General features: G+C 45.9%; 1 protein-coding gene across 1 annotated transcript in view; it reads left to right on the plus strand.

Moving 5' to 3' along the window:
* The window catches only part of LOC135918256 (uncharacterized), a 185,463-nt gene that overhangs the window by 90,969 nt on the left and 76,589 nt on the right, over positions 1 to 17,905 (plus strand). Inside the window, exon 7 of the mRNA XM_070532839.1 lies at positions 10,420 to 10,611. Coding sequence (XP_070388940.1) covers positions 10,420 to 10,611 — 192 coding nt within the window. The remainder of the gene's footprint in view (positions 1 to 10,419; positions 10,612 to 17,905) is intronic.

Here is a 17,905-nt window from a genome sequence, read left to right on the forward strand (position 1 = left end):
TTTTCTGCCCAGTTTATTTGCTATTGATAATGACAAGGGGTCATCGGCTTTTGCAGCTCCGTGATAACAAACCACATTAAAAATTACCTACAGTAATTTTGAGAATTGTCTACTAAAGCGTAAGCATTGTTTCACTCGGCAGTGGCGTCGTTTTTGCATAATGTTGCCTACTCGCCTATAACTTTATAACTGCTGGAACAAACGATCACTGAGAGAGCACACAAACACAGGCGCAGGCGTGCAACTAATCTTTATTCCACAAAGACCACATATAAGTGCATCCCAGAAATACATCACTGCGCGTGCGCGGAAAAAGCATAATCACCACAAATACTTCCTGTTCACGCAACACGGAACCTAACTACGTTCATCAATAAACGAGATCGCATTGTTGTACAGATAAACTCAGGTGTCGCTGTCACAACCATCTCCCTTCTTTCATATATGATATGCCTTCTCTAGCTCTCGCTCGGGTATCTCGACACTGGCACAATATCTTCACTTTTTTCAGGATCTGCTCACACGGGCGTGCCAAGCAATGGGTAGGAAGGTGCTCAGTCGCTATATTTCTAATGGAAAATCCATGCTCAAGCAAGTGCACATTCACACATCTTCCTGTTTGGCCTACGTAGACTTTGCCATGTGATAGAGAACTGTTATAGACTACCAAAACACTGTAATCTACGTAAGAATTGGTGTGCTTTCTTCCACACCATTGGCACTATTCATGATTCTTAATGCGTGAACCTAATGCAGGAAGCTTTGGAGGAGCCAAAAACACCCCATCAACTCCAAGTCATTTCACAACTTTTTTTTAAATTGCTGAAAGTCTTGTGAACATAAAGCACAACTTTACTTCTTTTTTTTTATTTTAGCGTTCCCTCGCAGCTTCAATAATATTGTTTTCCCTTTTATTCTTCATAAGCATGGCATCCGCAACTGCTAAAATGACTGACTGCAGGAAACCAGCTTCTTCTAACTTTAGAATCCACTTGTCGATGTTTTCCTGTATATTATGTTGCGTGACTTCTTTAAGGCTACCCGCCGTGGTTGCTCATTGCCTATGGTGTTAGGCTGCTGAGCGCGAGGTCGCGCGATCGAATCCCCACCACGGCGGCCGCATTTCAATGAGGGCGAAATGCGAAAACACCCGTGTACTCAGATTTGTTGCAGAAAATAGCGCTAGCCTTTTCTCCTTCCCCTCAAGAACCACTTCTCTCTGCACGTTAAAGAACCCCAGGTGCTCGAAACTTCCTGAGTCCTCCACTACGGCATGCCTCATAATCAGAAAGTGGTTTTGGCATGTAAAGCCTCGTAATTTATTTATTTTTTCTTTAAGGCTGACTTGATACACAAGGTGGCCATAGCCATGGCCCTTCCGGGACCATGGAAGAGCCATGACCGATGGCCCTTCTAGTGGAAACGAATGCTTGGCCTTTAGTCGAAAATAATTAGAATTTCTCGCCGCATCCAACCCCTCCAACGCAAGTTTGCCAACCACCCGGAACGCCAGGTACGAGTGCGCCTCGAAGGAGCAGAGCTGTCGAAAGCAAACGCCAGCTACCGAAGTAGTGCGTGAGGCCTTACGTGAAGGGCGAGTGCATCGCCCCGATGCCATGTCACCCTCGCTGTCGCTCACGCAAGCCTGCATTATGCGCGCATTCCTTATCCACAGAAGCTCTCACCTGCCTTATGACTTCGCCTCAGTAAGGTCCAGTGAAAACGCGCCAAGCGGCTCAACGCAGTCGCTTGCCCGCGGAGGTATTCATGACTCGAAGGACCCTCAGCAGCGTTGAATTGAACTTTGGGCCACTCCAATATTTCAAGTTGGCCTACCCAGAAATTTAGGTTGGCCTACTCCCAAAATCATCCCTTCCTCAAATTTTAGTTCACCCACCCCCCGATTTCAAATTGGCCCACCATCAAATTCAAACTTTGCCCATCCCCAGATTTCAACTTGGCCCATCTACAAATTCCAAGTCGGCTCATTCTCAAATCTAGGTTAGCTCACCCCCAAATTTTACGTTTGCCCATCCCCATAATCAAGTTGACCCAACCCCGAATTTCAAGTTGGCTTAGCCCGAAAGGTAATTTGGCCTACCCCCCTATTTCAAGTTGGTTCACCTCCAAATTTTCGTGCGACTGCTCGCGCGTTCTTTGTCGTCTTCTTCCACAGCTGGCTGGCTCTTTGTTCAAAGCGATCTTCTTACACAAAAGAAGGGGGGACGAACACTTTTATTGTTCGGTAACCATCCCAATGCTAATGCATTTAAAGGTCGCAGTTTCTTTTTGCCGAAAGGTGTAGCATGGACTGCAATAGAAAATTCGTAGATAGCTGCAAATTGTAAAGGTAATAGTATATTGTCCGTGAAAACATGTAAATTATTGGCTTAATACCTAAACAAGCATGGTTTCAGCGCACACTGGCCAATATGAACACATCAAACTCAATGACCGCGGGCACTCGCTGACAAAACGCTGGCGTGAGGAAGCGCTGGGACAGCATCGAGCGAAGTGATCTTCGTGCTGGCTCTCTATCGCTTTACTGCAACTTACGAAGCTCCTTTACTGCAACCTGACGAAGCTCCTGGCTGGCCCTGGTGACCTTCGCGACTGGACTCCGGCATGTGACCAAGCCTTCACCACTTTGCGTCGTCGGCTTACCTCACCGCCTGCTCTACGCCACTACGACCCGAGTGCACCGACTGAAGTTCATACCGACGCCAGCGGCGTTGGTGTTGGAGCCGTTCTTGCACAACGGAAGCCTGGCTTTCCAGAATATGTGGTTGCATATGCGAGTCGTGCTCTCACGAAGGCAGAATCCAATTATTCTGTCCCGGAAAAAGAATGTTTGGCTATAGTTTGGGCCTTAAACAAATTTCGCGCTTACTTGTATGGTCGTCCGTTCGACGTTGTGACAGACCACCACGCGCTCTACTGGCTTGCGTGACTGAAAGACCCGTCGGGGCGTCTTGGACGTTGGGCTCATCGGCTCCAAGAATTTGACACTGGCGTCATTTATCGATCCGGGCGCCAACATTCTGATGCAGATGCACTCTCCCGTTCGCCCATGCGATCCGACAAAACGCCACCTTCATTCATAGAGTGCCCGGTTGCTACGCTTGCTGTTACTGACATGCCGTCTGAACAGAGAAAAGATTCGTGGATTATGCCTCTCATTGACATTCTTAGCAGTTCTTCAACGTCTACATGCCCTCGAGCCCTTCGTCGCCAAGCCACCAACTTCGTGCTACGAGACGCCATCTTGTACCTCCAAAACTATCAGCCAGATGGCCGCAATTGACTGCTAGTCATCCCTCGCCATTTACGTTCCGACGTATGCACGTATTTCCATGCAGACCCACAACAAGCTCGTGCTGGCGTCCTGAAAACCTACGAGCGGCTCCGCCAGTGGTACTACTGGCGCGGCATGCATTCTTATGTCCGCAAATACATTCGGTCATGTGCAGCCTGTCAGGGACGAAAGACATCTTCTCACACGACAGGCCCTCTGCAACCTTTACCCTGTCCTGCACGTCCTTTTGATCGGGTTTGCATTGACCTTTATGGGCCTCTTCCATGCATTGCTAACCGAAATCATTGGATCATTGTCGCAATAGACCACCTCACAATATATGCTGAAACTGCTGCACTTGCTTCGGCTGCTGCTCGTGACGTCGCCGCATTCATCTTGCGGCATTTCGTCTTACGGCACGGCGTACCGCGAGAACTGCTCAGTGACCGAGGCCGTGTCTTCTTGTCCGAAGTTATTAATGAGCTACTCACCGCGTGCCACGCTATTCACCGCACCGCTTCGGCGTATCACCCACAAATTAACGGTCTAACGGAACGATTCAACCGCACTCTTGGGGACATGCTCACCATGTATGTTGCATCTGATCAGTCCAATTGGGACGATGTCCTCCCTTTTGTGACGTACGCATACAATACCGCCGCTCAGGCTACCACAGGCTTCTCACAATTTTTCCTTCTTTATGGACGTGAACCATCCACTACCCTCGACACCATACTACCATATCACCCGGATGCCTCTGAATTCACCCCTCTTTCCGAAGTTGCTCGCCATGCTCAAGAGCGCCGCCAACTGGCTCGCTCGTTCACGTTTGACACCCAAGGAATCCACAAAGATCACCACGACAACGATCAGCCCACACAGTCCTTCACCGTGGACTCTCACGTCCGGCTTCGGCTGCCCTTCAACCTCCAGGCCTTAGCCCAAAGCTTGCTCCAAAATATCAAGGTCCGTACCGGATCGTCACGTGCACTTCGCCTGTGAATTATGTGGTCTAACCGGTGACGCCATCTTCGGACAAACACCACCGTGGCCGCGAGAACGTTTACGTCAGCCACCTGAAGCCGTACCACGACCCCCTTATCGTATCATCACCTTAGGTCGCGAGGATGACTCCTCTTCACAGCGGGGGAAGTTGTAGTGGGTAATATGCATGTAGCACAGTGCGGACCACCACCGCTGCGGCGTGAGACCCGAGCTCATGCTGTTGATGCAAAGCGCTAGGACTCGTAATCTAGAGCTACCTTATACAAATTCCACTATTTTCTGACTCTATTGTGACTATTTCTCATATATTCCGTTCAGACGTCTGTGTAGACCTCTCTTTATCCTGTAATTCTTTGAATTGTGCTGCTGTTATATTTAATCCATTAATTGTTGTTACCTGCAGTGCTGTCAACGGTTTCGTGTCGTTAGTTCCTACTTGTGTTTGCTCCAGAGCCGCTACGTCTGCCTCTGGCTCCCCTTTTTTCTCAGCTTCTGTGTGTTCCTTCTCTTCCGCGTCCTTTCCTGTACCCTTCGAACTCGGGTCAGGGTCGTCTGCCTTCCTCACCCCAGGTACATTTCCTACAATCACATCGCAAAGAGGGTACTCCACACATCTTGCCGTAATTATACCTGTGTAAAACGGCGTCAATACTTAGATTCGAGTCTTTGGCAGATATTTAATGGACATATATCTACAAAGGTTACGGGTTCAACGCATCCGCCATGTTTCTGCTGAAAGTAACTCCTCCTTACTTGGACTGTATTTACTCATGTGGCTCTCAATAATGTAACTTTGCGTCCTTGTACCTGGCCTTCCACTAGGGGAATGTCCTGTCCTTTTTGTTCATTGTATCGCGACGTCATTACACATGCGGTCTATTCAACAGATCATCCTGCATTCGTCTACCCTGTGGGACTATTACCCTTCTTATGGCATAACGGACACGTCACCTGTGGTTCCTGTCGACTATTTCTAACATGGCAGTTCGCCACTAAATGAACCAACCGGTTACATAGGAAACATCTCTGCGGTACTGTTTCTCTGTTAGTCTGAACCTGGCTCCTCATTTCTCTTAATGTTGTTGTAGGCGCATCTCCGTCACATATTCCCAGCTTTCTCAATCCCTGGGCCTCTAAAACATTGCTGCTTGTTCTGACATCTCTTCCGCAGTTTGTAGTTTTCTCGCTTCAGGAAATAATGCCAATCTCTTGCAAAATCTGGCAATTGTTCACCCACAATTCTGTGGCGAACTCTTTCGCTTGTCTTTTTTTTTCATTGCAGACAGCTCTATGCACCTCACGAATTACTCTGTCAGACAGCACATGAACTACCTTCCTGTTTCTGAATCTTCGGGATTGCAGGAATTGAACTTCTCACGACAAGATCCTCCGGTCAGCCTGAATCTGTGCAATAAAGGTGTGAAATTGAGGGCCTCCTTCTAGGCTCGCGATTCTTCCCCTGCCATTCGATCAAACACAATCTACGCCTCAGCAACATAACACAGGCTCAGGGCGCTGACTCACTTACCCTTCTCCCAACCTTGGCCGACCGCATTTCTCTCAAATGGATACAAATACGCATCCAGGTCATATATTCGTTCATCGAAGGGCACCATTAGTTTCTTATAGGACAAACCTAAATGGGTATAGGAGAGGGTGAGTCGGATGGCACCGACGTCGGTCTATTAATGTCATCGCGGGTACAAGCATTAAGCTCAGCTAGCCCTCAACTTCAACTCAAGGATTTCCTTTTCCTGTTCGCACTGCTCGCGCGCTCGCTCGTGATATTTATCTTGCTCCTACTGAGCCGACTGAAAAATGCTATCAACTCCTCTTTTGATAAATTTGAAGTCCTTAGCTACTACTGCCGTACGTTCATACTCCAATTCTGCAACCCCCCGTAATCGGTGACACGGCTGATGAATCTTGGCAGGCTCGCCAAATGTAAGGAGTCTCGGGGGCGTGCGTTCCTGAGATAGAAATGTGGTACGCAGAGCAGCACCACAGACATTGTTCATCATCCCGAGAACTCCACAGAAGAAAACAAAAACTAACACTCGATAACCATGAACTTACGTGAAAAACCTGACAAGATACAAACACAAAGCCAACAATCAATCGTAGAGCTCTTGTCAGCACGTATATCCTCGTCCTCGCAGGCCACAGCTGTCTGACCACCTTAGCCTGACTGGCTGCGCCACTACGCGAATGAAATGTTCTTACTTTCTGTCACCGGCTTGTGTTTCCTCAAAGTCCGAGCTTGGTGGCATCTCGTTTGTGGTCGGTACTCTCGACGATCCTGTAGATGCCGTTGCATGTATATCAACTGGCAATCCGTATACGACGCCTGTGTCCCAGTCGTCGTCTATGACGTTGCACCAAGTCCTAGGTGATAAAGCCTAGCGATAAGTTTAGCCACCACTTCCTTTTAGTGCCTTACTCAGGTGTCAAAGAAGCGCACGAGGACTGTCTGGGACTACCGTGGGACGCAGGAGCAAGGCCAAGGAGCCTCACTCAAACGTGGTCGAGGTTGGCAGCCAAGACTCGAGATGCCACCATCACGGCCTCCATAACTGGCTCGGCTTAGGCGCCTCGATCCTGCGGAACTTGCCCCTCCTGCGCTCGTGCCGTTTCCATATCTTTGCTCTCGTCTTAGGCACGACATAATGAGGTCGCATAATTTATGTTTGACATTAAATGAATTTCAAGTTTTTGGAGAACTACAAGAGGTCTTACGTAAGAATTGCATGTATTGCCCCAAGAATCTCTAGAATATGATAGTTCACTTTGTAAAAGCGCAATATCAGTGAAATGGTGACATTTGAAGAGCGCTAAAACACGCATTGCCGAGTTTTTATACGGATAAAGTCATCATGCGTACTATAGTAGAAAGGATGGTCGATTGCAACGCATAGTTATGTTGGGTTGCTGACTTTTTCTTATTATTAGGGTATCGAAGGTATTAGGGTACCTGAAGAACCTCTGTAGATATTGACAAGTGTACTTGTCTTTACCGGGGGACACATTTGGCCACCTAACAAATGTTATCACACAGCGCGGAACGCGCTTGCATGTATCCGAAGTTTCTGGAAATCTATCGATGCCTTTATCCGCTGTCTGTTGTCGCCGAACCTTATTTTATCTGATTTCATCGCATGCCGCGAATGGTGTAGAACTTTGGGGAAGGCACGCGGGTCCAAGCGATTAGTCTGGAACGTTCGACGACTGTTGTATAAAAGCCGACGCGCTCGACCCGCTGATCAGAGTTTCGACGATAGCCGACACGGTTCGCCGCTATCGTTTCGCCCAAGAAAAGTTACTTTTGTCGTTCACGGTATTGCTACTGAGTTATTCAACGTCACCACCACGTGACAATATTTTACAAGGTATTTATGCAAGCGTTCTGTACTCCTTGATTACGTAATGCCGCTACGACTGTTGGTATCTCTACTGAATGAAATGCCTTTTCGTAATCTATGAAAGCCACATAGAGAGGCTCATTGTGCTCTGCTGCTTTCTCAGTATCCTGATTATTGACATGGTTGCGATCCATTGTAGAGTATCCATGCCTTTATTCTAAGCATGTAGAGTATGCCTTTATTCTATTGGAGAATATTTTCATAAATATTTTATATAACGCAATTCTTTAACGTCTCCATTTATAGGAATTAGTATATTGTTTGCATTCTTCCAATATTATCGGAACCTTGCAGTCGAATGACACTTCCTATTAAGAGCCGCCAGATTTCCAAGCAATATGTCTCCTCTATCTTTGATTTAATCGACAGTTATTCCACCTTCTCCTGCCGCTCTTCCTCGTTTCATGTCTTGCAAGGCCCTCCTGACCTCATCGCTCTTTAAAGCAGGAGTTTCTGTATCCTGTGCATTACTGTTCCTAATTGAGGTATCCTGACTCCTCCGGATTTGTACCGGTCAGTATAGAATTCTTCCCCTGCTTTTACTATATCTTCGAGATTGCTGATGATATTACCCTGCTTATCTTTCAGTGCATATACCTTGGTTTGTCCTATGCGAAGTTTCTTTCTCACTGATTTCAGGCTGCGTTCATTTTTCACGGCTTCTTCAGTATTCCTCACTTTATACCTTCGAATATCACTTATTTTCGCCTTGTCGATCAGTTTCGACAGTTCCGCAAATTGTATCTTACCTCTTGAGTTGGACACTCATTTTTTGTCATTTCTTTATTAGGTCCTTCCTTACTTGGGAGAACTTGCCTACCGGTTGCCCTGGTGCGTTGCCTCCCACTTCAATTGCTGTCTCTGAAGCCATCCTAGTTACGGTTTCATTCAGTAGCTCTATGTCATCATTATTTCTCGAATGTGTGTCTTTGTGTGTGTGGTCATACATACAGTCATTGCTCTGTTAGAAGATATCTGCCACGTGTCGAACCATTAGTGCACTTTTCCTAAGAAGTTAATTAAACGTAGTGGGTCACTATAAGGTTTCAATCCTGTATATATGATAAAGTCATCTGCGAATAACCTCACTGTAATTGTGGCCGATTCTGCGATTAGGTCGTTAATATATACCAGAAACAACACAGGCCCAAGAACTGAATCTTGAGGCACGCCTGATTTGGCGTCACAGACCCCGGACCTATTTGCATCAATACTGACGAACTGTCGGCGACCAGTAAGAAAGTCCTCCGCCCATTTGGCTACACCTGTATCTCCTAAAATAGCCTTTAGTTTAATTACCAGTTTTCTATGATTAGCCTTATCAAATGCCTTTTTGAAATCGAGAAAGATCAGATGTATTTGTCCCTTGCCATTGATAACTTTGCTCAAATCGTGAACACTTTCTAGTAATTGTGTTACGGTTGACAAGCCCTCGCGAAACCCATGTTGATAGTAACTAAGAATTTTGTGCTGTGAAAAAACTCCGGAATGTACTTAGAAACAATATGTTCTAACACTTTAGAACAGCCGGACCTTGCCGCAATGGGCCTGTAATTGGCAGTAGACGTGGTGTCACCGTCTTTAAATACGCGTATAACTTTACTCATTTTCCATTCTTCAGGAAGTGTACCTGACCGTAGTGACTTCGTGAAGCAAATGAAGAGGTACTTCGCAGTCCATTCAGCATACCTCTTTAAAAACAAGTTTGGTATCTCATCACGACCTGCCGATTTCTTCGTATTTAGGTTCAGCAGCAAGTTTAATATTCCTTGATATATTACGCGCAGTTTCTCTGCAACTGGTAGCTTTTGGCATACCTCAAATTTCGACTGCTTTCCATCATCACGGGTGAACACACAACCAAAAAAGTTATTGAAGGCCTCCGCTATATGACCTTTAACCTCAATAAGTCCCTCTTGTGTGCTTATTTCAGTGACTACCTTCTTAGTTGGAGCCAGGTGCCTCCAAAACTTTTCGGGTGATTCACGTAGAAAAGTATCCATAGTGACACCATAGTACTTGTCCCTCGATTCCTTCATCATTAAGTTTAGGTGTTTAGTAAGAATACTACGTACGATGTAGCATCCCTCTTGCTATGTCATCATCATCCCTCATCGCACCATTATGTCCCGTTTCCTCCTCCCCCTGTGCAGAGTACCAGGCTAGTGCGCCTTAGCTCAGGCCGACCTCTCTGCCTTCTTTCAATTAACTTATCTCTCTCAAGTTATCTCTCTTAGCTGTTTACATAAGTTTGACATCATCACGAAGAGCAGAATCATTTGTACGCTTAGAATGTGCCCTACGCCTTGCCACTTTTCTTTTCAGTTGTATGATCTCTCTCGTAATCCATGGGCTGTGCATTCGTTTTGTTTTAAATTTGGGAGGTAAATAGCAGCCTATACATTTGTGAACCGTTCGCATAAAGTTTAACCATAACTCATCGATATGCGCATATCCATCTCGATCTTATTTTTCAAACTTCTCAAAAGAGAAGGCTAGCTCATATATTACTGCAGTATCAGCAGCTTCATTAAACTGTCTGTAATATGAAACAAGCCTACGGAGCCTTCACAAGGAACTTATATTTAAAGACAATCTTACAATCGAGTCACTATAATCATGACTCACATCATACGAGAGCAGTGCCACGTGTCTGACGAGAAACGCAGTGTTCACGGTTGGATTTGCGTGTCGCCGTAGGTGTGCTGCCACCCGTGTCCACAGCGTCGTCAAAAACAAGGATCATGAGTACACGAGACTCGAGAAGAAGTCCATTGACCACTCCAACAACGACGACTACCAGAGCTATCACGACCACAACTAGAAAAAGGGCTACTACGACCACAAGAATGCCGACAACTTCGACTCCCTCGACCAGCCGCTACACGAAACGTAAGCCATGCATGATTTCTACGCTAAAAAAAATGTCGCAGCTTCGCCCGAATGGCGACGCATCGGTTGCGTTGGCCAATTCATGGAGTGCTAGCTATACAAGGAAAGGATGGTATCTTTATTGGCTGTATAAACTTGTAAACATAGCTATACTAACTAATTCAACAAGCATGGTGTTGGGCGCGCACAAGCAAACATCACCACATCTCACCCAATGATCACGGAAACTAGCAGTCAAAATGCTGGAGTGAAGAAGCGCGGTAGCAGCAGTGAGCGCACTGACCTTCGTGCTGCGCCTCGTATCAACGGGAACTAAGTCGCAAAAACACAGCGCGCGGCCTACGCTGTTCCCATCTCAAATGGCTTTCAAGATACAGTGGCCCGTTGGCGACTTTGCAATGGCTAGGGAGCTCGGCGGGGCGCCGCGTTTCCGGAATCGGCCGAGGCTTGTGCGCAGGCGCTAGCAACAGCGGGTGCGAGAGAGAAAATGTGGGGGCTCTTGCTCCTTGAACATGTGATTTTGCCTAGTTATTATCGGAAGAGAAGTTTCTTTGCTCGTATTATGTGCGCTTGTCCCTAGACGTGCCGGCATAGACCACAGACTCTGCCCAGGCGGCGCTGTGGAAAAACCCGTAACCAGCGCCCCCATCGCAGCCATGGCAAGAACGGAGTAATACAAAACGAGCTGGCCGCAAGCGAAGGTGCATAGACCACGATGGACTCTCCTCTTTCCGTTGTGTGAGGCATGGTTTCCTAAAAATCAAAGACCTGGAAAGCTTCTTCGGCACATTCACGCTTCGGAAAGGGAGGATCTCAGCAGGGCGAAGTACGTGTACAATATAAAAGAAATCTCAGGTGTTATTTTGGCGTGCTGCAACTGGCAAATACAGACAACATCGTACGTTATCCACTTCGAGATAAGCATTCGAACGTCCCTTCTCCAGCGTCTAAATGTGTTCAATTTGGGTTCGTACATAATCTCAAAGCGATGAAGTACATACACGACTACTTCAGTTAGCTGCATAGCTTACGGTCAGTGGGACAAAGCTTGCTTTATCACGGGCCCATGACCCGGGCGACCCTCACCTTTTCGGTTGCATTCTGGCTTCAGCTCTCACATCCTGTACGTTCGACCGTGTTATAGCGCCTCTTTCAATTGTCTTCCGTTTGTATTTACTGCAAATGTGAAACGTACGTGTCCGCTTTCTCGGGGTACAACCGAGGGCAAAACAAATCTAAAGGTGGTCATGAACAATACTTTAGCATTTATTTGTTTGAACACGTGTTAGCATTTGCTAGTTAAAACCGGAACGTTTTAGCTTTAATGTACGTGCGCGATGCTGTGTGGATTATGGGTGGTCATGGTGTGTGCGATGTTTATTGCGCGTCTTCAGTATGCCTTTAGCTGCTCACCCCGTGTTACCCGGCGCGCGCCGCGGTCACAAATTGCTGGCTTCGTAGTCCATGGGAACATGACTACAGCTCGAGACAGCCGTAAATTATCTAAACTAGTCCTCGTGAAGCGGCGGTTTCGAAAGAGTCTTCAGAGAACTGTTTGAGAGCGTCGTATCTCCGAACACGCCTTTGTGCATCGTGCAATAAATAAACCGCATTTACTCCGGCCAGTCCGAGCTCGTCAGATCAGCGACATATACAGGATCCGGAGAAAGCAACTCGCGTATATCCCTCAAAGTATGATTAATTAATCTGTAGCTGTTCGCCACAGCACGATTCCTAATGCAGTGTGCGCGTTCACTCTTGCCTAAGCGATTTGAAAAATTTTAGCGGCAAGTGCGAAGGGGTGTCGCCTACCTCATGCCGCCGCCGCTGTGCTCATACATAGATTATCCTATGGTTTACGGAACGGGGCCAATAGATATGGCGTCCATAAAGTTTTCTCGGCCCCCGAGTTGTCTCTCATGTGCCCTATGATAAATAGGAAACTTGAACAGGGTGATAAAAAAGAAAAGATGATTGCGGCGTTAGACATGTGTCCCCTTTTGTGCCTTGTAACACTGGTATAGTTTCAGATTCCTCTCAAGTGTGGGAAGACGTACATTGGACAGAGCGGCAGGGGCTTCAATATTAGACTAAAAGAACACAAACATTCACTTAACAACCCTAATGCTTCACATCTAGCATCACATTGTTTCAATTGCAGTTGTAAACCTTTTTTTGAAGACACAAAATTTCTTTCAACACACAAATGCCAAACCACACGGGAAATAATTGAGGCATTCCGCATTAAAAGATTTGGGGCGGTATAATGTAAAACTATTCCAAACTTTTCTTTTCCAATTCTGCTATCAGCCCTCCACGATTGGTCAAAAAATTTTTTCGACCACCCCCACTTCACCTGGCTGTCTCGCGACGTCGCGAAAACCGCGATAGCTCGCCATCTGATATGATGTGTACACACTGATTATGCATGATTTGACAGAAAAAAGAAAAACAGTTATTTCTGATTCGATCTCTTTTCGCCATTAGCCCTCGGCTATTGGTAAAAAGTTTTCGGGCTGCACCCACTTCACTTTCCTGTCACGCGACGTCACAAATCCGCACAAACTCACCGCGTCAAAGTGACGTGTACGCGATAAATAAGCATTAATATGCCGAAAAAAACTGAATTTTCTTCGGAATAGCCGCAGGCTGCCCCGTTCCGAAAGGAATAAAAGGTGGCTGCTGCCGATCGCTGAGACGCTGGCTACTCGCACCTGCCGGAGAGCATGGATGTATTTGCGTATGATAAAACTTCTTGCGTGGCCGTGTAACGTTTTCGAGCACTTTCGGCACGTTTGCCACCTCATTCTGCCAACTCTTCTTTGCTGAGGGTCAGTTTTAGCGTCATTCGTAAGCTTCCTTTGCATGCCGCCGCAATTTTCGACCAGCCACCACAAGCTAAGCAAGGGAAAGCCGCCCAATCGCAGACACCGGTACCACCCTCTTAATCCGGTTATTGGTTTTCAGTGCAGTGGCTCGGCCCCATCGAATTTCTCTCCACTTGAGCCTTCTCCTCGCCTCTTGTCAGCCAATTAGATACGACAAGCCGCTCAGTGTAGGCAATGTTATTCGTTTTTCAAGCAAACAAAAGTGACCTCCTATGGACGAGGAGAGTGTTTGATTGGTCTGTACAGACAACCCTGTGGGTGACCGCCCATTGCTTGCGTCGGTGGTTACGCAAATTTGACGTCAGGAGATTGGAATAGAAACATGTTGGAATAGCTTTACGGCCCTAGGAGAGACTTGCGTTAGCCATGCATCTTTATCTCTGTTAGAATGAGAATTTCAGTATCTTCACAACACGTGTGTTAATCTGAAGTAGTGTCTTCTTGTTGTTTCCTTTTTTGGCTTCCCTACTTCCTGGTATGTTTAACTGATGTCTTCATACTTTGTCACGTTCTTATGTTGTGGGTTTTTGCGAACCCCTATGCATATATGTTCTTCGTTTCAATAAAAATATAATTGAGAGTTGGCGCTCATCCTGTCTGCTTCTAGTCTGTGTGCGTGTCCCTTCGTGCACAATCCAAGATCATGTTACCATACCAACTTGCCCAACTTTCTATCCTTGTGTTCACATAGAAACACCCAGGCTTTTTTTTCTTATGTGGTCGGTTATTTTCGTACTTTATGTTAGATGCAGTGCTTTTCGAATGAAAACGTGATAGTCCGTAGTGAGGTTATTTAAAAAGATTTTCTGCTTAAAATTTAATTGAACATGCCTGTGCCACTATTCGGTGCTTATGTCTTTGTATTGGTGTGGTATTACTCCTTATCTTCCTTGTTATTTTCAAAATGTGCAAACGTCATTATGTAATCATTTCTCTTTAATGAAATAATAAATACTCTTCTTCTGACATTTCGTCCCAAATTTTACAATGATTTTGTTCAATTAGGTAACCTTAGACTAGCTGATTGTTATTCTGGTAGCTTAACTTAGAATGCCTGTGGGATATTCAGTGCAAGCACATGGTGAAAAATAAGCGAAATTATTGGGTATAAGCTGGTGACTGGCAGTAAACGGAGCATACATAAATTTCAGGAAATAGTGCATGCTTATATATTAAACAGCATGCACAGCTACACAGGCAGTTTTGTTTGTAAATGCTGAAACATTATTCTAAGTGGCAGCGCTTTGTTGCACTTTGTTCTTTGGCTTTCAGTGCTACCTTTAAGTCATTATGTGAAGGTACTAGTAGAAGCATCCCATGGAGATAAATGGCAACTTTGATGATAGAGGTATAAAATATGTGCTTAAAACAGCAAAAAACTGCTTGACAGGCAAACGTATGCTTCTGTAGTACTGCTATTGTTACCGTCGCCAATCGATGCATTGTTTGCGCTCTATTGCATTCAATATGAGCTACAACAACGAGCTGTGGTGTCTTTCCCTCCTGGTCGAGCTGGTGTTGCTGCGAAAATTTTTGACCAAGTGGAGGTTTTTAATTATTTCTGAAATGCGTGTAACATCGGGTTTTTGGCTGTGTTGTTTCCATGGGGTGATAAGTACTGGTGCACCAAGGTGCGGGAGATCGTGTGTCCTTAGTGCAGCGCGCGTTGTTATTGCGCTCTGCATGCTGCCGGCAGTGTACATCACTGCAGGAAAGATGACGAAAAGCATAGGGTGTGTGCATTGCTACGATCGTGAAACTTAAATTTTTTGCCTGAAAGGGTCGCACGTTATATATGCTGCCACATGACAGACCAGAAGCGCCATATGATGACGGCTCACACATTCTGGCTCATACTGAACAAGGTAATATCATAGGTAAGGATAGGCAGCATTCACAGCAGCTAGTCTGTCCATTAACTACATGGCTGTAGTGAACGCGAAAATACTTGCAGGGATAACACCCTTTTTGAAGGGTGTTGTCCATGGTACACCCATATTGAAAGGGTGGTGTCCGTGTTATACCCATATAAAAAGAGTGTTGTTTGTTTTACACTCATAGGCAAGGTGGCGTCATATTAACAACCTTTCCTTTGTGGAGTGTTAATTTACACCCCTTTGCTTGGGGTGTAGCAACATACCTAAAAAGAGTGTCCGCCGTGGGAAAAGTCATTTACACCCTTAGGGGTGTTAAATTTTTAGAGTCTAGGACAAACCTGAATTGGCGTAGAAGTGGGTGAGTCGGATGACACCGACGTCGGCCTATTAATGTTATTGCGGGTACAACCATTACCCTCAGGTAGCCGTCAACTTCAACTCAAGGATTTCCTTTTCCCGTTCGCACTGTTCGCGCGCTCGCTCGTGATATTTAGGTTGTTCCTACTGAGCCGACTCAAAATCGTTATCATCACCTCTTTTGATAAGTTTAACTCCTTAGCTACTACTGCCAAATGTTCATTGTCCATCTCTGCAACTCCCGATAATCGGTGACACGGCTGATGAAATCCTGACAGGCACGCCAACTGTTGTCATGAATCTCGGGGGCGTGCGTTCCTGAGATAGGAATGTGGTACGCAGAGCGGCACCACAGATATTATTTAATCATCCCGAGAGCTCCCCAGTAGAAAACAAGAACTAACACTCGATAACCATGAACATACGTGAAAACCTTGCAAGATACTAACACAAAGCTAACAATCAATCGTAGAGTTCTTGACAACACGCAAATTCTCGTCCTCGCTCGTCACAGCAGTCTGACCACCTTAGGCTGTCTGGCTGCGCCGCTAACCGAATGAAATGTTCTTACTTTCTGTCACCGGCTTGTGTTTCCTCAAAGTCCGAGCTTGGTGGCATCTCTTCTGTAGTCGGCACTCTCGACGGTCCTGGAGATGCCGTTGCCTGTATATCAACTGGCAATCCGTATACGACGCCTGTGTCCCAGTCGTCGTCTATGACGTGGCACCGAGTCCAAGCTAATTAAGCCTAGCGATGAGTTTAGCCACCGCTTCATTCTAGTGCCTTATTCAGGTGTCGAAGAAGCGCATGAGGACTGTCTGGAACTACCGTGGGACGCAGGAGCAAGGCCAAGGAGCGTCGCTCAAACGTGGTCGAGGTCGGCAGCCAAGACTCGAGATGCCACCATCACGGCCTCCATAACCGGCTCGGCTTAGGCGCCTCGATCCTCCGGAACTTGCCCCACCTGCACTCATGCCGTTTCGATCTCCTTGCTCTCGTCTTTGTCGTCGCTGCGAGCCGAATGTCTCTTAGGCATGACATAAGGAGGTCGCCTAATTTATGTTTGACATTAAATGAATTTCGCGTTTTTGGAGAACTACAAGGGGTCTTACGCAAGAATCGAATGTATGGCCCCAAGAGTCTCTAGAATATGAAAGTTCACTTTGCAAAAGCGCAATATCAGTGCAATGGTGACATTCGAAGAGCGCAAAAACAAGCATTGCCAAGTTTTTCTACGGAGAAAGTGATCATGCGTATTATAGTAGAAAGGATTGTCTATTGCAACGCATAATTTTGTTGGGTTGCTCACTTTTTCGTATTATTAGGGTATCTGAAGGAATTAGGATACCTGACGAACTTCTGTAGATATTTTACAAGGTATTTACGCAAGCGTTCTGTACTCCATGACTAGGTAATACCGCTATGACTGTTGGCATCTCTACTGAATCAAATGCCTTTTCATAACGTATGAAAGCCATATAGAGAGGCTCATGGTACCCTGCGGATTTCTCAGTATCCTGATTAATGACAGGGATGTGATCCACGGTAGAGTATCCCTTCCTGAAGCCAGCCTGTTCCCTTTGTTGACAAATGCCCAGTGTTCCCTTTATTCTATTTGAGAATATTTTCATAAATATTTTATATAATACAGAGGGTAAGCTAATGGGCATATAATTGTTCAATACTTTAACGTCTCCCTTTTTTTGAATTAGTATAATGTTGGCATTTTTCCAATATTCTAGGACCCTTGCAGTCGATCGACACTTCGTATAAAGAGCCACCGGATTCCCAAGCATTGTGTCTCCTCTATCTTTGAATAAATCGACCGTTATTCCATCTTCTCCTGCCGCTCTTCCTCGTTTCATGTCTTGCAAGGCCCTCCTGACCCCATCGCTATCTATAGGAGGAGTTTCTGTACCCTGTTCAATACTGTTTCTAATTAAGGTATCCTGACTCCTCCAGATTTGTGCAGGTCAGTATAGAATTCTTCCGCTTCCTTTACTTCATCTTCGAGATTGCAGATGATATTATCCTGCTTATTTTTCAGTGCATATATCTTGGTTTGTCCTATGCCAAATTTCTTCCTCAATGATTTCAGGCTGCGTCCATTTTTCACGGCTTCTTCGGTATTTCTCACTTCATAGCTTCGAATATCACTTATTTTCGCCTTGT

The sequence above is a fragment of the Dermacentor albipictus genome, chromosome 2, assembly GCF_038994185.2.
Source record: "Dermacentor albipictus isolate Rhodes 1998 colony chromosome 2, USDA_Dalb.pri_finalv2, whole genome shotgun sequence".
NCBI lineage: Eukaryota > Metazoa > Arthropoda > Arachnida > Ixodida > Ixodidae > Dermacentor > Dermacentor albipictus.